The sequence below is a fragment of the Scomber japonicus genome, chromosome 9, assembly GCF_027409825.1.
Source record: "Scomber japonicus isolate fScoJap1 chromosome 9, fScoJap1.pri, whole genome shotgun sequence".
NCBI lineage: Eukaryota > Metazoa > Chordata > Actinopteri > Scombriformes > Scombridae > Scomber > Scomber japonicus.
Window position 1 is genome coordinate 29226453 of NC_070586.1, and position 27410 is coordinate 29253862.

A 27410-nucleotide genomic window follows, 5' to 3' on the forward strand; every position below is an offset into this window, starting at 1 on the left:
TAACACAGTATAGATTTATGTTAGTCATTACACTCCACTTCGATGCAGTACATCCTCTCCTATGCTGCTGTATTGATGCAACTCACACATAAGACTATCTCTCTGTTGGGACATGCATTTCTTGTAATGTTTGCTTGTGTCAGTGTCTGCATGTTCTGTCTTGTTTATTTTAAATAACCTATCATGGAAAAAAAGAGTATTTTAGTAGTTTATACATAGGTCTCCATTATGGAAAGCTCCATGCTGATTCTGTAAAAACATGACAGGTCCGCTGCTGATAAAGTCACAATGCTTGCAAATCTATAACCTTTTTTTCTCCTCAAAACAGTGGCAGCCCCGCTGGAGAACAGCAGTGATTTGAGAAATAATGTCATCAAGGATGAAGAGCGTTCACACACGTCTGCCTCTGTGATTAAAATGACAAACAGTTTATTCTCACAGCTTGATTGCTGACCATCTACAGCATGGGGAAGGCTGTCCCGGTCAGTAACCCCACCAGTAATTGTCTAAACACTGTGTAACCCCCCCAGTACATTTTTAAATTATATTTGGAGTATAGTTTTTTGCTGCCTGTTATTCAAAGTCCGACAGCATCCGAGCAAGTGCAGTTGAAGAAAAGTGTTTTTTGATTCTCATTGTATTCCTTTTTTCATTACATGCTGTGGAATTTGTCTGTCATGCTGTCGGTTTTAAATGTGACTCTGATATGAACATTTATGGAAGGACTTATCTGATAGAACCTAGACATAGCACCTGAATAGGTTTTTAGTAGAAGAAGAAATTACCGAAGTTCAAACAAACCCAGCAACTCAAAACAGGAGAGACAGACTGAATGCTCAGAGCTCTATTTATAAAGGAGCATTCACACCAATCCAGGTGCTGCCCATCTCTCATGATGAGCCACCTCCCAAACAACCAATCAGAGGCCATGAGGCCGTCACACAACATATAATACTGTGTCCTTGTGTAATTGATATGAAGAAGTACTCAAACACATTAACATTTGCAAAGAATTCCACTTTGTAAGTCCACTTTTAAGGAGTAAAATTTCAAATTTTTTTGTTTGTGTGAAATTTAATCAAGGAGGGTGTACAGTATGTGTGTGTGTGCATGTGTGTGTGAAGAACATATCCATTTCTTTTTGTGTGAAGTCTACTGTTTTGATCAACCCCTTCCACATTCAGCCATGTACCCCTAGATGGAAATGGAGCAGAGCTCTGCATTATCAAAATGCAGCTCCCTTCTTTACATTTCATCCTCCTCTTCCTGTAATAATCTTTGGAAGAAACTGTTATTAACCTAAGGAGACCCTGTTCTCGTAAAAAGAATATGGAGATAGAACGTGAAACGACTTGAAGATTAGATTTTATGCCAGGAAGTTGCGGTAGAATAATGTAATATTTGGCTTGCACTTACAATATGGCACTTGGGGTTCTTGTTTCAATCACTGATTTGATGGAGATGTTGTAAGTCACGACTGAATCATATGTTGATTATGCTAACATACGCTCTGACTGCAAATCAAACAATATAATGCTTTCAGTTTGTCAGTCTACAGGAGGTATTCTGCTCAACATTTACTACTCATCTCACTCTCATCCCCACACCTTGGGATTTGACCATTCAGATGCCGTACTCTGGCATTTCACATGTACTTCCAAATTTGGTTATGTTATTCAACTGTCTGGCATTTCCAAAGGTCACAACCTTTACTTGTTCATTTGGTGCCTTCGATGTCAATGTTTCTGTGTTCAACATGAGTTTTTCCTGGGCAGATGTCAGAGGTCTGGGCCTTGTTAGGGCTGTAGAAGGGGATGATCACCAAAACCAATCAATTCCCTGCAGGTCCTCTGTGATCTTTTCTGCCTGTCTCTCCTTCCTTCATCTCCCAGACCTAATCAATGCACCTATGGTTTACCCAACAGGCTACAGAATTACAGTTCCAGCAGGACTGTGAAGAGATGTGCTGCTCCACTGCAAGGACTCTTTGACAAGCCCATTGGCACCAAAGCAAGAGAAAATAACACAGTAAAACAGCTGACCCCAACTTTCTCACTGTCACATTAAAAATTTAAATCGCTCTTTTGTTTCACTGCGGTTTAGCTCTTTACAGCGCACTCTACTGCATGTGCCTCTCCTGCAGAGAGCACGCCTGTCCTCTGCAGTATGTATCTAGCTTAGACAGACATTGAGAATATGACAGCTCCTCTTGGAGTATTAGGCACTATCTAACAGTGGGGAAGGAGAGGCGGAGCAAAGTGGTTGGTCTGTGTGGCTAAAGACTGAGAGAGATGAACCATGGTGGCCTCTTTCTCTCCTTCGAGACAAGCTTACGGGCCCATCCTGCAGCAGGAAGGTTAGGGATTCATCATTGACCAGAAAATTAAAGTGTGTGTGTGATCAGGGTGGCTGGCCCAGCGCTGAGCTAAATGGAAGACTAATGGGTAGTGGGAGCAAGCCTGACGGGCTCTGAGGAGCCCTGTTCTTTCTCCCTCCACCTGTCATCCATCACATTTCCAGCTGATACTGGGAGATAGCTGTCCCGCACTGGTGGGAGGGGGGCCAAAGGAGCAGGCAGGGAGGGGGGGTGGGGGGTTGGGCACCGTCTGGCTGCGGGCTGGGGACAGGGAGGCGACGACTGCATGTCATTAGGAGCAGTCAGTTTTTAGCGGCCACTCTCATCCACAGACTGAGGCTGAGAGGAGCCTGTCTGTTCGGGTCACAATGATACCATAGGCTGCACTCAGACTAACAAGATCAAGTTGACAAAGCACTCCAATAGCACACAATGTACATATTCTGAGCTAATTAGAATTTTCAAAATATTAATGAAGTGCTATTTTTTATTATTATTATACAATACCAAAGAGATGAAAGAGGGATAAAGTAACTGACAGTACAAAAAAAGGCAAAGAATGGCTTAGTGACCATCATGATTAGCATTGCAGCTTACGTAAGTACTGTAGATTAAAGCATTTTGTGTCATTGTCAGTATAAAAGACATAATGGTATTCATAAAACAGGGTGAAGGTTCAGCTGTGGAGGCTTCAGAGGAACCTTTTCACATAATCATTGGCTCTGCTTTTTTCTCTCTGTGGGACAGAGGACACCAGGGGAAGTTCAACAAAAGCCAGTGAAATGGCTTTTGAAAGTCTTTTTATATCAGCCCAGATTAGAGGTCTTTTAAAACAGATGTCACCTTGAGGGGCGAAGAAAAGAGATTATGGATTTTTTTGATCACCTCTACTAGTGAGTCCTTCACTGTAGCAAAGCATCAAGACTCCCCATGCAGGTACAATGGCCCTTAGATTGAATAACAATAATCTGAAAAAGGTCTCCCTTTACTGTACCAATGTGAATAGAATAAGGAACGAATCATCAAAAACCGTAGAACAGAACAAAAAGCAGAAATGAAATTATATTATATCGATTTAATGGATGACAAGCAGAAGCATCAGTATCAACACATGAAAGGCTGGTAACTTGTCAAACATTTTGTTGTTGCTGATTATTTCACGGTACATGATGGTGCCATTACGACTGAGGTGCCTTTGTATCAGTGTACATCAGAGTAACACATAACTATGATGACTGCTGGGATAAATGTGAGTTTAGTGGCACACTGCCCTGCACAACTGTATGTGGAGAAACAGGGGTTCCATTTGTGTTTCTTGTCAGTAGTGATACTCCCCTGTATATTACATTGTTATCAAGCTCCACAGTCCTCTGGTTGATTTGAGTCTATGGTCATCTTTGAAGCTGCTTTTTGTGATTTTTCTTTGGATTTAAGTTTTTAAAATCGTTACTTTTTATGAAAAGTGTGTAACTGCAAAGTAATAGATGTTTAACACAAACTACTACAGAGGTAAGGATTGTACATTTGAGCCAGAAAGAGGTGTATTCCTCTTTTTTTTAAATTTAGGAATTTCTGAAAAAATGGTAAAGTGGCAGTAATCACAGCTGAAGATAATCACAGCCGTGCTGATATTCACTACAGCAGCACAACCTCGACCTTGAGAGTGATGTTGTTTTTAGAGTTCTACAAGTGTCATTTATTAGCTGGCAGTAATAAGTGACAACAGATTATGATTTAATTTAATTTTGATTTAATTAATTAATTAATTAAATTATTAATTGAATTCATATGGTTCCTCCAACTCATAAAGGTCTACGACTGGACTGTTGCTAAGCAACACATCAACATTTTTCTGCACACTAGCTTGCTACTCTGTGTCAGTCTACATGTTACTGCAGGCCAGCTACTTTGTATCATGTACATTAATCTGTATGTTTCCATTTGTTGTGCAGCCCTGAATGAGTGTGTTGACATTTGCTTTGGTGGAACGTGTGATTCTGATGAGTTACCAGCTTGATCAGACAGTACATTGCTCCGTCATTCCCTGCTCTCCATAGCTGGACTCCATTCACTTTTTAGTGAGCTTTCAGACTTGAAAGACAAAGGTTTTTTGTTTACTGGTATATTTATTTTTATGTTCCGTGACTCTTTATAAATCACAATCCACATCGTAGTCTCTGTATCGTTTATATGAGGCAGCTCACCTGTGCCCACTCACGGCCATGATCTCCTTCACTTCAAGTCCCGCATTAGACAGTTTCTGTATGGTGGTGGCTCTTAGGTTGTGGTTGGTGTAAGATGTGTGTGTCTCTGCCTCTTTGCACTTAACATCTGTGACAGCTGGTTTACTCCCGGGGGAACGGCGGTATACCAGAAGCTGTCTGTTGGAGCTGTTACCCTCCTGGGTTGAAGATAGAGGGCTTTTACACCAGGCAAAATTTTGCTCAGGAATTTTTCGATAAAATGCTACCGGGCAGAGCAGAGGGGATTTCTTCGCTTCTCAAACACAGCGCCCCTACGATTTTCTCAGTCTCTCTCCACAGGATCTTTATGATTTGTGTTTCTTCGTTGAATGTCATGGTGAAATACTTTGCTCCATTGTCGACACATTTTAGGATAAATGAGTCATGTTTGAGGTCCTGACTCCCCTCTTTGCCCCTGCGTCCAAGGTGCAATTGAATATTGTACCAGATCTTGTTCAATAAACCTTTTGGATTGTCTAGACTTAGTGTAGCAGAATATTTTAAGATACGCTGGTCTTAAGGTGAAATTGGGTGTAGTGTGTTATTTTGTCTTTCCCTGCCCTTCTAATCTCTTTTACAACACCTTTGAAAACATTATTAGCTGAATTCCATGAATGGCTAACCGGAGGCTCGTTGATATAACGATTTTAACCAGCCTGAAGCCTAAGGTAGCTGTTGATGCTGTAGAGCACCCCTTTAGTTGTCCAGACGGATCCATAAAACTGCCTCAAGACTGTATTCAGCTACATCTTCTTAATGGACTCAATGTTTATATTTTTTAGATTTAGCCAAGTCTGATAGTAGTTCAAAGCTCAGGTTGTTTGCCTTACAGTCTTAGCTTCATTTTTGCCCTTCTCTAACTTGTCTAGGTTGGCTGATGTCATATGAGCACACATGGAGGCTTCTTTTCATCTCTTCTTTCTCTTCTGATGACCATTCATTATTTAACTCAACATTTACTACTCATCTCACTCTCATGTTATTTATAGAAATATGTTCATCTTTATAGTGCAAAGTTTGTTACATACGTTACTAGATAGCGACTGCCAGTGCCGTTTTCCTCTATATCAGCACTCATGGAAAAGCCTCTTGTCCAATCAAATGGAACTAACTGTTGTATAAAACTGCAATAATAGCCATTGGATAGTTCTGCTCTAGTTCTATTTTTCAGTGAAGGCAAAGGTTTAAAGTCCCCATCCACTCCAAAATATGATTTTCTGCTTGCTCCTACAGTTGGATGTTTGAGCTTCACTTTACAGAATGATGTATGTGCAGAGTTTGCTACACATTCATCTGCCGAAAGTGGAAAGTTTCTCTGTGCTCACTGAAAGTCTGATGTTAAAAAGTGGGCCTACAAACATGATTTGTGACCTCACAACTAGTTTGGAGCCAATCCTGGTTTCAATATTCAGCTTACATAATATAGAAACTTGTGTGATATAGAAACTTGAAGCCTCCAGTGCAATAAGTTTAAAAAGGGGGAAGGGGTAGATGCTGCCATTTTAAGGATTGTAGAAGGGTAATTATACTTTTTTGACACAGATTATTGTTCCAAGCAGAGCATTTATGTATATCTCCATGTCTGGATGGGGTTTTGAAGTTTATATATGATGGTCACCAAGCCATGTATGCTCTCCATGGCATATTAATGTGTGCTAGGAACATTTTAACATTTACATCATGACTGCTTCACTGGGTTTTCATAAGTGATGTATTGGTTTTCATAAATGGCTCACCCACCAAACCACAGCAAATAGATCTCAAAGGATGTTACAAAACATTGCACACCGTAGGGAGGGAACATACAGTAAACTGTCAAAATATTTTCACATTCATTGATCGTACAGCAGTGTCTCACCCACTGCAGGAGGACGAAAAAATAATGAAATGCCTGCTCCATTCATCCAATCTCACTGGTTATTTTACCAGCTGCTCAGCAGGGCAGTAATGAGAAGTAAGAGGCACCCATATACCAGAATTAGTCAGTGTAGGCCCCACTCCTGATTTCATTCACCTGTGCAAGCAAGTTAGATTATCTTTGGGTATGCTGAAATTGGTCCAGATGTGGATCTAATATAAAACTGTGTGGTAGCTTAAAAGATGAACATTATGTTAAAATGGAACATATAGAACAGTGCAAACAGGTGTTTCTCCATCCAATCAGAAAATTAAAACATTTTTACATTTGACAGTGGCACAGAATGATGTAAGTTAATTTTGTGGCTGAAAAAAGAAAACAATGGGCGCCTTTGAAATGCCCACTAATAATAATTACATCAAGAGGTTAATTATTCACCTCACCTTTGATAAAGTGAATAGGCGACTCAAGGGGGGCAGAATTTTGATTCACCAAAATAAAAAATCAAAGTTGACAGCCTTGAATAATTTTATTGATTAGATCCTCATTAAAATTTCACAGCACGTCTTTTTGTAATTTTGATGAAAGGGCATTGAAATTTTCTAGGGAAAAAATAAGCTCCTGAAGCTGGGCCTAAAACAATGTTGTGATGAGAGGAGCAGAACACACTGCAAATTACCTCGGGTGGGAAGAGTGAGTGAGATAGAATAGTAACTTCATTCAAATTGAAGCTCTGATTGTTCTGAAAATGTGAGTTAATATTTAGTTACTAATGAATAAGGATTTATTAAAGTACCTGGCAATTTCCTCATATAATTCAGGTATATCATGATATGGAGCCTTGTAGAGCTCTACAGTATATGGCAGAACAATGTCAGTGGTTGTAGCTGAGTAGTAGACTTTTAAGTTGACTTTGTGACAGTTAAAGTAGATTAACATGGGATAGTTTGGCATAAAAAAGTGTAAATTTGCCATACAGTAAAAACGTCTGCTATATGTTTCCTTGTGTGACTTCTGCTGCCTTCCCTTCACACATTCGCTCATCATTTTATATGCCAGTGGCTACTTGACACTTTTGTGTACTGTAGCTGTTAAAATGCAAATTTCACAGGAGTCATATGTCCCCATCTCCTTGCTTCTGAGCAGAGGACCTGAGTGTCAGCTTCATCCATCCTCCTGAGCTTTGGTAAAATGCCACAATATCTTTTTTTGCACAAACTGCAGCACTCTGCTGCTCCTACTGCAAAGTGTGGAGACAGGTACGGTTACAAGCAGCACGCTCTCAGGTCTCTAATGCTGAGGCCCTGACACTGTTTGCACATCTGTTGTATGTGTTTTAAGCTGATGGCAGCTCAGGGAAAACCTTGAACTGTGCTATTTCCTCACTGCAGACAGACAGCAGAGAAGGTATCGTGTGTAAACATTGCGGGGAGGTGATTTCAAGCTCCTTTTACAACAATATGAAGCGAGAATGAAATTCAAACAAAGCAAGTCTTTAAAAAGCAGACGGTTAATAGTGTATTGATGTCACACATGAGCATTACGCAGGGCACCTTGCCACCTTTAGATATCATACAAGAAGAGCAGGTTGGTATCTTGCTGCTAGTTTGTAATGTGAATCTACTGCAGTCATTAGACATGAAGCAAACAGGGACATATTTGCTCTGATAGAATCTGATCTGTTCACAGGGGAAAAGTCTCTTGTGTAACCTCTTATTTAACTCTGATGCATTTAGTTATTTGCAGTCATGTGTGCACAGATCTATACAAGCTGTAGGACTATTTCCCTTTCACAGTTCAAGGTTGCCACTGTATGTAAGAATTTCAGCACAAACATTCCAGCAATGACAGCGCTGGCACTTTGTAAACAAGTGGTATTAATTGTCACAGTCTCATTAACTCACAGTGTACGCTGAGTAAACAGCCTTAGTAAAGGTGAAATGAAGCATACTGCAAATAATATGCACTTACCAGTAAGTGGAGAGAGAGAGTGTGGGTGTGCATGTGTGTGTTTGTGGGCGTTCATGCGTGTATACCTGGAATGGATTGACTCAAGGATGCTTACAGACAACGAGTGGAAATGACAATTCAATGTCAGAGAGTAAGAGATGAGGATGAACATAGAAGATGAAAGGGAATGGATAAATAACAAAAAAAACACTCTTCCTCTTTCCTTTTTGGTTCTTTGTTTTCTGCCGAGCCGTACTCTGACATTGAGACAAGTGAGACAAATGGTTATAAATCATCTTCTTTATTTACACAAATTTTGCTGATGAAATAACTGGACCTGATATATGTGTCACTTAATGTGCCCCCTTAATACGTCACCTTTAAAAGTTGTAAGCAAACACTTTATACATCCAGCAGATATGAAGCAACATTAGCATCTATTTTGAATCACGGTTCTTGCCTCAGGATGAACACAAGCCCAATATTCACTCTCCTTTTTACTCTATTTTGGTCTCCACCAACTCCAGAGGGAAATTAGCTGCTTAATGCTCCAGCTAGTTGCAAACTTTGCTAAATTTGAAGTATTGATTACAGCAGCTTTAATAATATGTATGGCACTATGATATATAATGCCTTAATCAATATAATTTATCCAGTCAGTGTTACTGTATCTACACTTCCCAAAATGCCTTGCAACTACCATGTAATCTTGTAGTAAACAAGAAACCAATTTTCCTTCTTGAAAAGTGGATGTGTGTCAGGCTGCTGCAGTTGGAGGAGAAATTGGACCAACTCCTCTTTCATGGTGGAATTCTGTGTGAACAGGTCTACAAAGACACCCTCATTCTTTGATTCTGCTGAGCTTTTATGCAAGATGTGTAAGATTTTAAGTGCTTCGGGGCAGATGTTTCTTTTAAAGATTCCCAGAAACCTGGTGGTGGTGATTACCTTTGTTTCAGTTGGGGTTTTTTATGACCTGCTGTATGTTGTCATGCTTCAGTTAGTTTTAACGAAGCAAGAGCTGATTCATGTCCGCAGCACTAATTATAAAAAATCAAACACAAGTGAAACACCCACACAAACACATGTGAGTCCAGATGGAGATTTCTCCTTGTATGATAGCACTGCAGTATCAGTGTGTGTGAGACTGTATGCTACAGTGAGCAACCTGAAGGACACTTGTCCCCAGTGGAATGGGGCAAAAGCCTTGTGCCTCAGGAGCTGTAGGGCTGCCGCTCTGACAGGTGAGTCTATCAGCTATCCTCAGCTCTCTGACCACATACACAAGACAAGGACACAACTTCCACTGCCCACTTCAATACAATATCACCTGGCTTGTCATAGACTCTGTCACCTGTCATTCAGAGCTGAGCAGTGTATTGTCAAGTGCACAGGCCAAGGTCAATGCCAGGTATGGTGATAATTAACTCTCCGGAAGACCTTTGAGTCTATATAATAGGGGTCAGCACACCCCACTGTAATTCTGGCATGAAGCAAGAATTGGCCTCCATGAAGAACAATGTGATTAAAATGACATACTGTAGATTTCCACTCAGCTTAGCAAAGGTCATTTTTGTGTTGTAGAGACATATCCAAAAAGAAAGTAATACAATATAAAAAGCTCAGTTCCAACTAAAGCCATCATACCTGTATAGAATTATACTCACAAAGAAGTTAGATAAACACGCAAGTGGATGGTTATCATTACCTACTTGACCAACAAGCACTGTGAGTGTGAATTGCATGCTGGCGTGACTGAAATTTCAACACATTAGAGGACATTGCATAATGGCTGTGCTCAGCTTCATGAACATAAAAAGGAAAAAAAATACCATTGTGTAGATAAGCTATTAATAATAATAGTTTATTATTAATAATAGTTTATTTTTGGATAGGGACAGTGCATATTAGACATCTCTGTAAATATGCCAGATTATAGCAAAGTTGCTAATTTGCATCCGTAGTCTTTATGACAGACACATTTGATGATAACCAATCACAGTCTAGTATTGTATACTGTAGCAGGCTCACATCACCTCAAGGATTGGAAAAGTGCTCCTGATGTAGCAGTGGTGCTGTTAGCAATGCTGCCACAGACATCATCACCACTGATTAAGGTGAAATACTCAAAACTAATTATTTCACTCATCTCAAGCTCATGTAGGGTGTTTATTTGCAACAACTTGAATGCATGCCCACCACACAAATGCAATGATAGTACTGACTAGCAGTGATTATCACTGGTTTGATCTTAACTCAAGGTCTGTATACAATTTTTCCATATTGTACTGTATTGTATAGAGCCATTTCCATCGCAACTGAGCAAACTCAATCCCCTGGAGAAGACGGCAAGACAACGAAGCTATGGAAAAGTCTTTTTTTTTAAAAGTGGACTTAAATCTGAATGAAAATAGTTGCTTGCATTAATGAATCCACAGAGAATTATCATCGGAGTTTGCATTTCCCCTCAGCTCTACAAAGCATTTTAGTGTCTTTCATTTCTTTGTTTTGGTTTTACAGCCCACAAATGTAGTGTTTTGTTCAGTATCACCAATCCCAGTATTACCTACCAACCAAAGCAGGCAGCAGTTAAACAAAAAAACAGCTGATAAAGCCACTGTTCACTACTTACCCAGCACCAGATGGCACACTGACTAAATTAGTGACTGGTGAAAAAATTTAGCATTTAGAAGTGAAATATCCAGTTTATATATCCAGGGTGAATACTGGATGACTGAACATCTGTAAGCCAATATTGCTTTGTGTCTGCTGCTGGATGTGTAAAATAGCAGACACATGTTCACCGCATGTTTATAACATATCACTGTTGTGTATCCAGCTTGTTCTGCTCCTTCCAAGTGGCCAAAAATGTTCTTAAAATGATATAATTAGGGAAGATCATTGTTGTGCAGCAGTAACAAGAAGTCTTGTGCTCACACTGAGGATTTTTAGGTAAAGAAAATGTCCTCAACCTAACTAATTCTCTTCTTGAACAAATACCAGTTGGATGACAGAGTTTCAATAATCTAGGTGCCAATTCTGCAGATACAAATTAAGTGTTTAATAGACTGCACTACTTTCTCTCTGTGCTGTTAGTGGCTCTCTGTGGTTTTGCATGATTTGAAAAGTTGTGTTGTTACATTAGTGGCCCTTGTCTCCTTCTAATCCTATTTGCCTTGTGGTTGCAAACAAGGTGTCAGCATAGCCACTCAAAGAGCAAGGAATCCATGCTTTCTAAGAAGCAGCCCTAATTCAATTGATGTTACCGGCTGGCTTCAATGGATTTTACCTGGGGAGTGCAAATCGAATATTTTCAGGCATATCAACTGCTGTAGCCAAAGGAGCAGGTGCAATTTTCATTTTATGAGCATTTGTTAACAAGAAGGTGACATACAGGAGATTATAATTTATTTTTTGAGTTTGATTTAACTTGTCTCCATTAAAGCAGTGTCCCTCTTGCCTGTAGTTTGGGCTGTAATGGTTCTTAACCACTGCTGTTCATTACGAGAACACAGACGCACATGCGCCACATACACCTAACTGCATCTTTGTATAACGCAGCCCTCTTGACTCCAGTCTCGTCTTACTCACAGAAAGGTTGAACTCTTTGCTGTGTCATCTCATCAAGCTTCTGAGGTTGTTATTGTTTTATCTCTCAGCGCGTCAATCTCTGTGCAAGGTGGGCGGGCTGTACCTCCCTTGCTCTCTCGGCAAAGGTCAGTCAGCCGCAAATGAAGTTGTGTCGATCAGATGACTGACAGCTAATTTTCATCAAAGCAGCTGTGGGCGAGGAAGGCGAGTTCTGGGGTGCCCAGGGGCCTCCTCTTTCTCTGAGGATTCTGTGGTACTTATCAGGCTTACTGAGTCACTGTGTGAAGATGTGTTCCTGCAGTCTGCACTGGTCTAGACTCTACTAGCCTTATGATAAGCTGCAACGTACTTGTAAGAGTAGTTCAAAAGGCCTTGGAGAGAGGGGAAACAAAAAGAGAGTTGTCAAAACAACAGTGCTGCAATATTTTTCTATTTCTAGAGCATCCTTGCCTGATGATCCACACACGTCAGCATTTGCTCCTCTCTGGTCATTTTTTTGCCCTCTTTCCTCTCCTCTTCCCCTTTGCCAGTTTTATAAACATGGTTTGCATTGATTTATTCTCTTCCACCAATTAAAAGCAATTTTGTGAGCATTAGAGTAAGCCATGCCGGGGGCTGTTTACTGCGGCAGGCTGTTCATTACCTCATTGTGTGTATGTGTGTGTGTGTGTGTGTGTGTGTGTGTGTGTGTGTGTGTGTGTGTGTGTGTGTGTGTGTGTGTGTGTGTGTGTGTGCGTGCATATGCATCTCTTTGCTCGTGCGAACGTGCCAGCTTGTCTCTGTTTGAACTCCTGAGTGCTTCAGTTATGCTTATTTCACTCTGTGAATGTGTCTGCACAAGCATGTGTGTGTGCCATTCCATTCATGTTTAGGTATCCATAAGCAGATGGGTGAGGGTGTGTTTCAGAGATTCCCCACACGTGCACGGCATTAGTTCTCTGTTTGCAGGCTAAATCCTCATGTTGTTGAACTGGTGTCAGTTGCCTCTGCCACAACACAAAGCTTATCTTTTACCAACTCCCGTACCCCCTTGGGAAGGGGAGACATGGGGGCGGGGCAAGGGATCAGGGGATGTGTGAAAGAAGGCAGGAAGCTACTGGCTGGTGTAAATATCCCTGGGCTCAGGGGGAAGGTTAAGAAGCCAATGCCATGCTGAATACTAAGTGCTATCCCTGAAGTACCCAGTGCTCCAGCACCCACTCTGACTGTGCCACCATGCCCATCATCACATCAGCGTATCAGTGCATGCAGGTCTCTATTTGTCAGGCTGTATGACCGCCATCTACCCTGTTGATGGGCAACTGCTATATTAATATTGCATTAGTGTACCACAGGTGGCAGACTGGATGCTTTTTGGTTTCAGCTGGAAAAGATTTTTAAACTCAAGCAAAATGAAGTGCCACCTGACCAACATTGTCTCTGAAATTGCAGTTTTGAATAGTTTTATATTCCATTAATGTTACAACAGAAATTAAAATAACAAATCACTTTGCAAGTTGGATGTATTTCAGTCAATTCAGTTTAAAGATTTGCAGTCACTGATGCACTAAGTACATATACAACAGTAGGCTAAGTGAACACATGAGGTTTGACATGTGACTTTCAGCGCTGATTCTGTTCAGTAGTATGTTCAGTCTGTTGCTGGTTCAAGTTGTTACGTTCAGTTCAGTACAAATCATCATGACTGTTGGGAGTAATGTACAGTGCACCATGGAAGTGGAGCTCAGTTCTTTCAGTGACAATGGTGATGGTTGAGGTGGAAAATTCAGTGTTTAAGATCTATTTGTGCATGTGCTGAACACATAAACAAAACAGATGTTAAAAAGTCTTGGTTACATGGAAACATTGCTCATCTTGCAGCACTCTCAACAGAAGTAAAGACAGTGATTAAGCAACAACTTTTCAGTCTTCAGTCTACTGTTGAATTGAGGAGGCGTAAAGTGAGCTATTATCAGTCACTGTATAGCCACCCATTAATAATGGTATATAATCTGTAAAATCTAATAAAGGTAGCAGAACCTTTCACTGCATCAAAGTATATTTTATTATAATATGGAAGTGATTGAAATAGAAATAGATACATTTAGATTACTGATAACCAGTATGAATGTTTTCAAACTACTTTTTACCAAGTGAAGTAACTATGGTAACACATTGTAGTTTAAAAAAAAAAGAAGCCTTTCAGGCCCTTCACCTTTCACAGCCCTGTGTGGAGGAGTTCATCCTTACAGAAGCATTTGAAACAATATGGTCTTTGACAAAGTCAGCTGGAGTAACCCTATGATTCAGGATCCTCACCTTGGTCACCATGTACACAGCACATGAAGCCAGAGATGAGACATCCATGTGTGAACAACAGAGACAGAGCTTTCAATATAGCTTCCCATTTGCCATATCCTCTGGGCATGCAACTATTTATTCCTCCCATTTTCTCAAAACTAGAAATAAAATGAAAAGGAGCAGCAAAAGGGAAAACAAGTGCACGGGTAAATCTCTCTTGCCAAAGGCAACATTGTGACATTATCTCTTTGTCACAGCTTAACAAAGGCCTGTTCCTATGAGTATATGTTAAAGTGTTTATTTGATTGTGTGTGTGTACATACAAGTGCAAGCATGCATGACAACATGTGTGCATATGTGTGTTTACGCACGTGTGTTTAGGCACATTTTCCTGTGCTTGTGTGAGTTTTTGAGAGTGTTTGCTGTTGTGCTCAGAATGAAAGGCGTTGCGTTTACCTATAAACATGTGTTCATCTGCAGATTAGCCTGCAGCTGCCTGCCCCCGGTGCAGGAATCAGTGGAAACACACACTTTCCAGCAGGCTTTGTTGAGCTGCACTACCTGCTCACTCTAAATCAGCTCTTCTCAAATGCACTTTAATATCCTCCAACTAGGGATGATATTGCAATTGAAAAGAACCATTTCACAAACCCAGAATATGAGCCTGGTTTAATTATAAAACCTCATTTAAGTAATGAAACAAGAGAGGAGTGCCTGTGAAAATATTTTATAAACCTTACCATTTCAGTATCATTGACTGCCTCTATTTCTCCCTGCTTCCTTTTTTCATTCTGCATGTTTCCTTCTCTTGCTGTGCTCTTGAATGTCGTGAAAATCCAATTAGGTGGACACATTCTGTGAGAACACCACAAAACCGCACTTCATGATAGCAATCATATGAATTTTTCATATGGGATTTTCAGTGCTCCCTCTCATTGCTCACACCATGTCTACACAAAAGATGGAGTAATTGGCAAACAGATCTCCATTCAAAATGCTTCTCCCCCCCTCTTTTATGGCCACTTAGCTTAACAATGGGTACTTCAGTAATCTCTGCTGTGTGATTCAGAAATGAAAAGCCAATGAAATTTTCCTCCTGGCATGTGGGGAAAATGACTGCCACTGTAGGTAGAGCATGGTACCAGCACATGACTTGCTCACCAGTTGACACATGAGCAAAAGCTACATTGCAATTTCTCACATTGTTTTAGACACCTTTGGTATTCCTCACTTCCTTGTTATACCAAGTAAAAGCTAAAACAGGTCTGTCTATCTAGTCTGTTTACTGTAATAAATGCTAATATTTACATGGATACAGGTGGGGATTCCTTAATGCTTCCCTACTGTTCATGTTGACATAATGTTGCTTAAAGAAAGTGAGCAAATGAATAATTCATACTGAAAGAAAGGGCTGATGTGAGACTGATAGTGAGGATATTATATTTGCCTGACCATACTGACAGACAGCATTGAAGGTCTGTCCCAGATGTATGAATATATCACAGCTTTCATAAATGGACTCAAAAGTTCTCTGTCAGCACTTTACATTTGAATCAATGTAGCTGTTGTCGTTTAATTAGCATTTTATGATGATTTTAACTGTTTGAAACCTCTGAGCCACCGTGGTGCTGTAAGTTATTTTGGTCTCTTGTAGCCTTCATATCCTTTAGTATCGCAGCACTGCCTTTCCTTCTCTGCTGGATGGTCGAGATGAGCAGCACAACAGATTGATTTAAGTAAGTGCAGGTTGCACAGTCACGCTCTGTGCCTGCAAACACACCAACTCAGATACTGGGCCTTTTCCCCAACCTTCTTCTCTCACTCTTTTTTTTTGTTACTGTTTTTATGTCTTATATTCCTTCCAACATAACTATGGGCTTAAATACACTGTTTATTTTCTTTCTGTTACCTTTTAAAACAGGAGTAAGAATCTACTGCCACACGGCCGCCTCTGTGATCTAAACGCTTAAGTCAGCACGTTAACATGGTCAGAGTTATGATGTGTACATGCCAGAGATAAACAGATCAAGTGTAAGGTATTTAGTCATAAATGAAAGTATTGAATCAACTGGAATTTTGAACTGATGATGAAGTTAGATGAATAGTCAGATATCATCAATTTTGTTGCAACTGTTCTGAGGAGGAAGATGAATATCTGACATTCATATAAGACATTTTACTCAAAACATCATGGTGGCACTAGAGGAAAAGCCAGAGTCACCAGAGTCATCAGGAATAATTATCTGGGAAGAATAAATGTCTGGTCAAAATTCATACACGAAACCCACAGCTGATATTTCACTGGATAACTGAAACTTTGTGATTTCAGAAGATCACTGAAGCCATAAGGTGGATCTAAGTGGTGGACCAGCTGACTGACCATGCCATCACTTGGGCTTTGTGCATGGATAAAAATGTATATAGTACATACACTCATAAACAAGCAAGCACATAATGGAACTTAATGGTGTAATAGCTAGGGAGTGTCCAATAATACCACAATGTATTAAAGATGCAGTATAGGACATTTAGCCCCATCAGATGTAAAGATATAGTGGAGTAATGGTGACATGAGCAGTGAATGAAGTCACACTCACTCTGTGTGTGTTGTAATCCCAGCTTTTCTCTTTATTGTTTTGATAGCTGGTCTGGCCAAGTGTGCATGTTAGTGCATGTTATAGTCCCTTGCTGTCCTCCCTGGGTCGTAAACTTTCTCATGTCACAGCTAAACTGTTCACTTAAATATGTGTCTGAAAGCATTTGAAGTGAGAAATGGGCAAAGCAGTAACACGACCTTCATTCATATTTGATCAGCACTTCCTAGTTTGACAGTCAGATCTGAGGTTCGCGAGCTGTGTGTTCGGATGTAGCTTGCTTTCCTTTTTTCAACTTTATTGAATAAGTGATATATGTATTTGTTTTGGTCTGAGCTGCTGGTGTGACATCTAGTGGGGCGGGATTTTGTATATTGCACTTCTTAAAAAAAAACATTACCCTTGCATGCACTCACAGACACACATGGCATCTCACTCAGTAAAAAGCAGTACAAATCCTGTTTTGGTTTTTTTTTACGGCTGCAAAAGTTTTGTGTCCTACTGTAAGAAAAAAGATCTGTTTTGATTTGACACTTTGGGATTGGAGTGTAGGCGTTTGGCCTGCTTTATTTTTTTGTTTGCCGCTGTGTATGTGCATGTGTATTTTTTTTTTTTTACAGTGTCTGCTCTTGCATCAGTTATAATCTACGAAACAGCAGACTCATAGATAAGTGCAATGCTTTTTAGACTGTTCCATTAGCCGCCAACCACAACCCATCACAAACTACTGTCCTCCCGCTGTCTCTCTGCCATTCTGCCACAGTGCAGCTTCTCTTTTTCCCTGTTCCCCACTGAGCTCTTGCATTCCCTGCACACTGTTTATGTAGGCGGGATGGCACAATAAAACAAGAAACGCATCCTCAGGGAGCCAATGATTCTGGATGCATATGGTCCTCGGTGGAGTCAGCGGAGAAAAATGGTCAGAATAGGTCACCAACCCTGTGATGCGTGTGAGCCGGGAGCAGCCCGACAGAGCCAGATGGAAGCAGGCCACTGAGGTAACAGGAGTGCTGCCCGGGTTACGGGACATAGACCACTGGCTGGGGACTCCCATTATCGTCCAGCCTCGACCTTATTGGATTTCTCCTGGAAATGTTTATTTCTTTCAGTGCCCCGCTGAGAAGTAGCTCTCCTACTTATCTCATCACTATTTATTAAGGGAGCCCCTGAGGAGTCCGAGCAAACAATCAGGTCTGAGGGAGGATGGGTGGTAGAGAGACAGCATCGCGAGAGAGTGAGAGAAAGAAAGAATGAGAGGCTAGAATACACACAGGTTGCAGCATGGTTTTCCTCAATTTTTATCCAAGAAAAGGGTCGTGATGACATGAAATGCATTAGAGTTGTGAATGGACCACTCTGGCTTCTCTGATTGCCTCTGCACTATCTGCACCCCGTCTCTTTCTTCAGTTCAGTTCTGCTCAGACTTACTACAGTACCGATGAAGACTTGTCAGGTTCTCTTATGATTGCTGACAGTTTTGAGAAGTTGGATCTCGTGTAACTTTTAACTGTCAGCTAAACGCTGTTACCTTTTTGCACCGTTCCCCTTCTCCCATCTGTGGGCCATCGTCGTCTCTTTACTTTGCCTCTAGTTGTGTAATGCTTGGTATTCAGAACATTCAGCTTCAATTGTAGCTCTGTGGCTTCACAGGAGACCTATTCAGAGACTGAAGAGAGCCCAGGTGCATTGGTATAGTGTGTTCCCTTCTCTTTCATTTTCAACTTGTCAAACTTCGAGAAGAAGTTTTTTTAGTCTTGTTTGCCTTTGACTTCACTCTAGCTGTGTCCTGCAAAGCCAAATAACAGAATGAAACAGTTTGGATTTAGTAAATGTGCACATAAGACAACAAGATTAAGACAAATATAGAGATGCACTTTAAAGCACTATGTTGAACAATTAGCCCCCATATACATGGGCATATTCAACAAGTCACTGCAACTCTGCATGGTCCCTTATTTTAATTTTTGCACTCACTATTTCTAAGTCTTTATGGCAATCTATATTTCCTTTGTACAGTCAATATTTAATCTAAAGTTTTAATGTCCCATTACACAACTGTTATTATTCCATTCTCTAGATTTTTAAATTTTCATCTAATTTTAGTATTTCTTTGTTTTTTTAGTTTTTAAAAATTGCCCTTGTTATATTTTTTAATATTCTATGTGGGAACAAATGCCAAGACACATTATTTATATGCTTGCATACTTGGCTTATAAAGTGATTTTGATGCTGATTTATCTAAAGCATAAATAACACATTTTTTACAGTGCACAATTGATTTTTATAAATGGTCTCTGCTAAACATTAGTTTTGATTAATATGAGGATTGCTTAGCTGCCCATATTTTAAAAACTGCACTATTTGATTCCCCAGCTGAAGTTACAACATGAATCCAATACATGAATCTTGTTACTTCCATTCGATGACTGCTATTTAACCTGCAGTAGACTCCTATGCTGGCTGGTTACAAGGCCAAATTGACCATTAAGTCAATAAAAGACACTTCAACCATACTCCAACTGCTCTGTGAGTTTGGATATGGTCAGTGGAGTAATGACTGGTTCCCCTCCAAGACTTGACTGTGTTTAAAAAGCCTGAAGCCGCACTGGAAGCCACTGATAGACATCCCGATCACTGAAGTGTAAAGAAACCAGATACAAGACCCGGTTGCTCCCATTGGGATCGAGGAAGACTGTGCATGAGCTTTTTGTGTTACAGTTATATGCTCACGGCCAGTAAGTTCCTCCTCAGCAGTTCTTTTCATTCTGGCTAAAAGTGGGGATCTACCATTTAGCTGAAAAAATCTACCCTTGGACTGACACTGTTAGCTTTTCTTTGTGATGTCCTGTGTATTCCAGGACATGAACGAGGTTAAGATGAAGTGTTGTAATTTATTTTTTGGTGTAGCTGCTTTTTCCTGTCTTGTCTAGTCAGGCTGAGGTAAGCTGTTGTCCCAATATGTTTATCAAGCAGGTTCAAAGTAGGATGAATAAAAATATAACATTTTAAGCAATTAGACTGTTAACGCCAGGTACCTTAAAGGTTGCACATATATAATATATTATGGCTGCTTTGGATCCTACTGTTGTACGGAAAATTTGTAGATTTATTCTTCTATCAAATTGACCAAATATCCAATGAAAATAATAAATGATGATATCATTATACTAATAACACACCACTAAATAACAATTAATGCAATATGCAATGTAGTTTTTTAAATTGATTTTCACTTCTTATGTTATATAATAACCAATGAAAATAATGGCCAAAACTCAAATAAAATACTGTAATACTGTATGCTGTAAAGCTTCAGAAATACTGAATCCTGCATTTCCTATAATGCAGCCAAGAGCATATTTTTATTAGATAGTCCCTCTATGGTGAAAACCCTGGTTCTTTTACCCTTCATGCCCTCAGTTCTAACACTGGCTCTCTCTTACATGTTGTCATATTTAAGCCTAAACAACTTAAACTGAGGTTATTTTCTCCCATGTGGGGCATCAGGAACAAAAATGTGCCTCGGGTGCAGCAACAGCTTGCCTGATCCTATTTAGTACTGTATGTCATGGTGGAGGTCAACCAAATCTGGGAAGTATCTCAGACTCGCATGTCGGAATTCTTTTGTCTTCTCTCTTCTAGTTTGACAACGTCTAAAACGAATTCTGTGACGTTGAGCCATAGTAGCGCATGGGGTTAGGTTTTGCTTTTCACTCGCAGATAACCAAATCAGTCACACCTGTGGATGCGACATCACCCCCCTGCACACATATAGTGCACACCTACGCATTCACTCAAGTTAAACCCAATGTTTGTTGATACTGGTAGATGGAACAGTAACCTTATTGATCACTTACCATATGTCACACAAGTCAGGAAAATCGGCATGCAGTAATATTTGGTCATGGTCTAATGTGTAGTCTTCCATATTTCTCATGTCATGGCAAGAATTTATCATTCTTTGATCGCCTAAACAGACCCAAATCTCATAAAAAATATTTTCTATTCTGGTCACGGCACACGACTTGTTGTGGAATAATGTATAAATGTCTCTAAGCCTTCAGTTATACATACAAGCTAGATAGGGAAGCAGCTGGCAAAAACACATCAAATCATCCTGGAAACACAAAAATACGATTAAATGCACACATACACACATAGAATACATATGTGTGCATAAACATATACATAGTGACCCTTACGTGTAGTGTTTATCTTTATTCCTATAGGGAGGGGAAGTATACCATCTGTCATATTATCAATTTTCACTGTGAATATAACCCCCTTCACAACACGATAAGACATCACATCAAAGAAAGAGACTTGACTGGAGAGGGCAGATATATTCATTGGCAAACAGACAGGCAATTGCATAGTGGATGTTTAAGAGCAGCAACAAATTCAAGATGAAAGCAAAGTCCTATCTTTGGTCTCATCTGTCAACCTGGTATGGATTGGATAGGGAAAGTGATTGGCCCTTCTGTTATAATTTAGTCTTCTCTTCAATCCTGGAACTTTGCTGTCACCCTTATACAAAATCCTGCAGGCCTTTGACCACGTTATGTTATAGAACATTAGTCTAAATATATTTTACGTCAACACTTTCACCCAAGATCAGTCATTGCACAGCAAATATACTTTACAATACGTTTTACCTTTAAGGGAGATTTTCATTTTTTCCTGCAATAGACTTTTTCCTCCTTTGTAGTCTACCGAGCCAAGGATATTGATGGTGCAATTTTGTTGAAGTGAAAGAAACCTTTTCATAATATTCTTTTCAGACTGCGAGAGAGTGAATCTATTACTGAGGGAGGTAAAGAAGAGCGCCATAATGGGATGGTCACATCCTACTTATACCTTCATTTTATGACAAACAGCACATTCACCGTGAATGACAGGTCTCAAAGAGTCAGAAATAAGTTATATTTAGATGTTTTATTTTATTTATATGACTCTGTACTATTTGGAATGAAAAATAATTAAGTTTTAGCAAAAAAAATGTACATAAACACTTTTCGCACCAGACTATTCAGGATGCACAAACTTCTCATTAAATTCGCAAGTGGTGTGATTAATTGATTGACCAGTGGAACACATAGGATAACTCACATGTTTAAAGGAGCTACTTGTCCTCTGGGAAATCGAAAACGGTGTGATCAAAACCAAGATAACAGCTGTGTGATCTTTTGAAGTCAAGACAGTGCAGTGAACCATCTGGATAATGTATTGCTAGACAGAATTAGGGAGGGAAAAAAATCACTGTCTTCCTGGTCACAGCTGCCATACATTGATCAGCTGGGTGCATCCAATGACTCTCTGAAATGAGGATCTTCTTAATAACAGAATCATTCATGCCTCATATGCTAACACACATCTTTCTTTCTCTGCAGGGTGAAGTTGAAAGAGGGAGTGGCGTTTCTCGGAGCTCGTCCCAGCAATCCCACTCAGTGGATAGTCAGCCAAGATGTGAGGAGCGAAGGCCACCGCGTGGTGACTCTCCACTGCCGCCGCAAGGAGTCCAGCTATGACCAGCAAAGGTCAGCAGTTAAATACTTCACTTTAAAGGAGGACATAAGGTAACCTGGTTACCTTAGTAAAGTGATAAGGGGATATGAATGTGTCTCCAACAGATCTGTGACGTCTCCACTCTTTGTTCAAAGTAAAAAGCAGATCTCTCTACTACTCTACTATGAGGCAGCGCAACAAACTAAACACAATACTTACATACTGTCACCTTTGTATGTTTGCCTATTTGCACATGAGGAGTTGGCTTTCTGGCCACCAAATATAAGTCTAATATTCGGTATCTTTATCGCTTTGTTTATTTTTTCAACAACTCCTGAGGGAATATGTGGCTCTTCAGCTGCTAGATGTTATTTGCTGACTTTGTCTCACTAGCTAGCTTTGACTGTTCGGTGCTGGGTGGGTCACATATAGTGGGTATATCAGTGCTTTTTCACAGAAAATAAGCAGCAAAAAAGATTAAGAGTGGAGGGAAACATTGGTGTCCGACCAAAAAAAAGGTAAGTTCAGGTTTCAAAAGTAGTCGTTGTAACAACAGTTGTTGTTAAAAACAGACTACTATTTAAGTAGGCCCATATTTTTGTTTCAGTTTTATACAAAAAAAAACTTTACCTAATTTACCGAATCACTTTATTTACCTAATTTGATTAAGAGCTGCTACATATTTTTATTTTCTCACTTTTGTGACAATAAACCATCGAATTATGACCATCACTTACTGTCACATATAGGTGTTAGTAATCTATTGAAAACTTTTTGCATTTCTTAAGATTGAAATGACCAAGTGCTGTGGCTGTTGATCACATTTTGTAGGAGATACACATGCACTGAAACACAGTGAATGGTTATCTAAGTGATAGTCCTCCTACTGAAATGACACACTTGACTTGACCTAAAGGCTATGGGATGTGTCTGTTGAGACCACTGTTGGAAGGAAAAGTTAATAGACTATTTCTATATCCCCTCCTCCTCACTCTCTTTTTATTTGCATACTTATTTTCTCCACTGCCATAGCCTCAAAATGCCTTAAAGTTGTTTTGGTCATTTCCTATCAGTATGCATGTCCTTACACTAATCTGGCAGATAGGGAAGTGATTGCCAGCGCTGGGAAAAAGGTTGCTGTGTTAATTATGAGTTGATTGAAGGCCTTTGTGTGTTTTAATGGTTTTTCCTCCACAGATCAGGAAGTAGTTTTAATAAATCTAACTTTCTAGTGACAGGTGTAATTTTATGGATTAGAGACAGATTTGGGTTTGGGAAAGCTCTGCTTATTTGCTCTTTAGCTTCCATTCCACTTAGCAAATTCTAAACCACTGCCTTAAGAAAACAGAGCACTTGATATAGTCAGCGACTTTATAATCAAAGTTGTTCAGAGGTTATTTAAGTGTAGAGAGTGTATGGAACACATGTAATTTCATTCTGGTGGTCCTGTGATTTGTGTAGACATGCTGCTATTACTGGATCGCTACAAGGAATGATTACAGTGTGCTACACCACATAAAACAAAGATAACTGCGCTTGCCATTGTAAAATCAGGAGCTGCTAATAAAGATTTTCCTTAATAGACATCTCATGCAGTAATTTGTTATTCGATACCGCAGTGCTACATTCAGATCAGCAGTTGAGATTTACCATGCCGGTTGCTGATGGTTACGCTCAGATCTCAGTGGCAGGCTTTTACGTGGGTTCAATATTTTCACTTCTGAGAACATACTGTAAGACTTTATTTGACTTTCTGAGCAGCCCGTTTCAAACATGAGCTGCCCCGGGAAGTCGCCTCCGCACTGAAACTTCTTTCCAGACCTTCCATTCAGTCATGTAATAACTTTTGACAGCTCAGGCCTATATAAATAGAAAGGATTTGGAATCCTGCAAATATATAGCGATGCAAACTCTGCTGCTGATAATAATTATGTTTGTCTATGCCACATCCAACTACTTTTTTATGGACCACAGTATCTATGCCGCCACTAGGGAATGATGTCTGTTATGAGAATCATTGTCAGAAAGGTATATCTATGATTTAAGTTCTATATCATTTTAGCCAGAAGTCTGAACTTCACATTGCCGCTTTTTTGTCAGCAGTTTACTGAATTCTCATGGAAATCAGCATGTTTAAAGGTGGAATAAAATACTCTTCTAAAATCCCACAACACTACTTGCCGAGCAGAGTTTGTGAGGACACTGACCAAGTTTATCCATGTTGAATTCCTGGCCTTTAAAAAATAATGTTCCCATGGATCTAATATACCACTGCTTGTGCTTGGCTGTAAGCGGAGCTGCAGCATCTTGAACAACATAAAAAGGAGCTTTCAGCAAACTGCAGCAGTGAGCAGCAACACTTGGCAGCTGGCTCCTCCTTCCCTCCGGAGCCATTCTCCTCCTTCATGCAGGTATTATTCTCTCTGCTCTGACTCAAGACCTCACCTTCTCGCCCACACACACGTGTGCGCACACACACACACACACACACACACACACACACACACACACACACACACACACACACACACTGTAATAAAATCATGTTTTATTGATTTACTAAGTGAAGGAGCCAGAGACAAGAGTGAGCATATTTAGTCTAATCCCTGCTGTTTGGGCCATGTACGATGGACTGCTCCTTAATCCCCACAGCTGTCAAAGTCACTTCAGAGAGAAGACCAAAGACGCCCCATGATAGCTATACAATACACAATGCTCCAATTTTTCTTTCGTCTTGTCCTCCCCGGTCCCAGTCATTTCAATGAAGCTCTTTTAGAAGGGGATTAGACATAGCTATCTCATCTGTTGAGCTGTCATTCAGTCAGCTTTCTTCTCTCTCCTCCTTCCCTGAGGATAGGAAGATGACGAGGTGTGTGACTGCTGTATAGGTCAAACACATGTGGATCTTGTTTGTTCCTTTATTTTTTATTTTTTATTTTAATAGGGTAAACGTGAATTTCCATATATGCTAGCTGGTTTTCCTAACCTTGGATATGTTATTTCTGTGTTACAAACTCAGACAGTGCAGCATTTTTTGCTTCCTTGTACACGCACAACTCTTTCTAAAGATACAATTTATTTAACCTCCACAATTTTGGAGTCATTTTTACATCTCCTCTCCTTATCTTTAACAGACTTTGCATTTCACCCTACTCTCACTAGCAGTTCACTTCTAGTCTGAGCTGAAAAACCTTAAAGTAGATCACACTCTGCATGGATTTTCTACCCGCTCACTCAAAGATAAGCATTTATATTATGTCATTTGGCCTTATGGTGTTCCCAGCTTGTTATTATTATTAATAAGTAGCCTACTTTCTTTATCTGAGCATCTTCAGTCATATCTGGTCAGAGAGATGGATCTGATTTTCCCACAACAACATGACTGACTGAAATTATACACATGTATGCAGTAATTTTTTTTTTCTCAGTCTCAATCTGGGGTGATACTGAAAAATCAGAATTAGGCTCAAGGCTAACTGCTTTTCAATGTCTCTGTCTGCCGACTGTCATTGTGGTTGCCAAAATTTGTACAGTATATGCAGTACCAGTTAAAGCTTTGGACACACCTGATATGAAACTCTTTCCAGGTTCTATATAAAGTATACATATTATTATTTTGTTTCGAAAATGGCTGTCTCAGCCGGTATGTGAATCATTTTCACATCAAAAAGAAAACTCAGTGTCTCAGCTGCCCATGGTGCTCAGCTGTTAATAACTGAGCTAACGACACCAGCAAACATATATGTCATCAGTAACTGCTCTCATGATTGCGATGAGGTTGGATTTTCATCTTGTCACACACACATACACACTCTCTAGCTGAAATTGGAATCAAAGCTCAGTCTGTCAGCCGTGCTACAAATGGCCCGTTGGCACTACCATCGGACATTGGATTGCAGACTGGACGTAAGTGTTATTGAATGTCTCTCGGACTGCTAATAGAAGCCTGTGTATGGGTGCAATGATTGGAGCCCAGCACCATCGCAAGCATGAAAGCACAGCGTTACTGATGGGTCAGGTGTACTGTATGTGCAGATTCAGTCAATCACTTGAAGCTGTTCAGTCTGGCCAGCTGAGTCGCTCCCTTCCTCCTGTTCACAGCTGATGCCACAGCCACACCCTCCTCTCTGTGAATGCGCATTTCAAAAATGAATAAAATAGACATTGCTGTTGTGCACTCACACGCACCCTTCAAACTGACATATCATCTTCTTTACAACTTAAAATAACAGTATGCAACATTTTCTCTTGTATTCATCTAACACCACATTGGCTTCAGAGCTTTGACACATTTTGAATCTGTCTCTCAGCCCTGCAGACATTATAATTTTTTTCTATGGCATTACAAACCTGCACACATTGCCTTTCCCTGACTGGCGGCATTGAGCCTAATACCGAGGTGACAGTTTTTCATCAAGGGGTGCTATACAGTGTAAAGACGGGTTTGGCTTTTGACTGGAAAAACAGAGCTGAATTCACCCTGAAGGAAATGCCACCAAACAGCTGATGTCAGTTCTTTTTAATTCAGTGAAATAAATCTATTGAACATTGCAATAATGAGTTATGGTGGTCCAGGATTTTTTCGTGAGGTGTTTTAAACAATAGTGAGATCGGGTGCAGTTGTGATGCATCACAAGTAAAGCTGCAGTCAGATAAAATTGTTCAGACTAAATAATAAATAATTTCAGACCAAATATTTATACTTAATATCAAAAAGTTTCGAGGTTGGTGATTTTTAAAAATAAATCACCATACAAAAGCCAGAACGGTAAAATCTGCTCTAACGGAAGCTCCAAAAATGGACACATTTAGCTAACTAGCTTTATGTCCCAATGCAAATTGCATGTCATTAGATACAACATAATATTTATATGGGTTTACAGGTTATGCAAGATGCTAGCATAACCTGTAGCAGATCTGCCTTGGCCTGTATTGGATGTGGGAAAGTTTATATTCCAGCTACCCTAGCTAAACTTGCATTATATATTAGCCAAATGTCAATGTAAAGCAAAGTGCTTAGAAATACAACATAA

The 27410-nt window shown here is 40.0% G+C and overlaps 1 protein-coding gene across 1 annotated transcript in view; it reads left to right on the forward strand.

Moving 5' to 3' along the window:
* The window catches only part of si:dkeyp-14d3.1 (transmembrane protein 132C), a 91489-nt gene that overhangs the window by 16024 nt on the left and 48055 nt on the right, over window positions 1–27410 (forward strand). The window contains exon 3 of the mRNA XM_053325575.1: window positions 22263–22409. Coding sequence (XP_053181550.1) covers window positions 22263–22409 — 147 coding nt within the window. The remainder of the gene's footprint in view (window positions 1–22262; window positions 22410–27410) is intronic.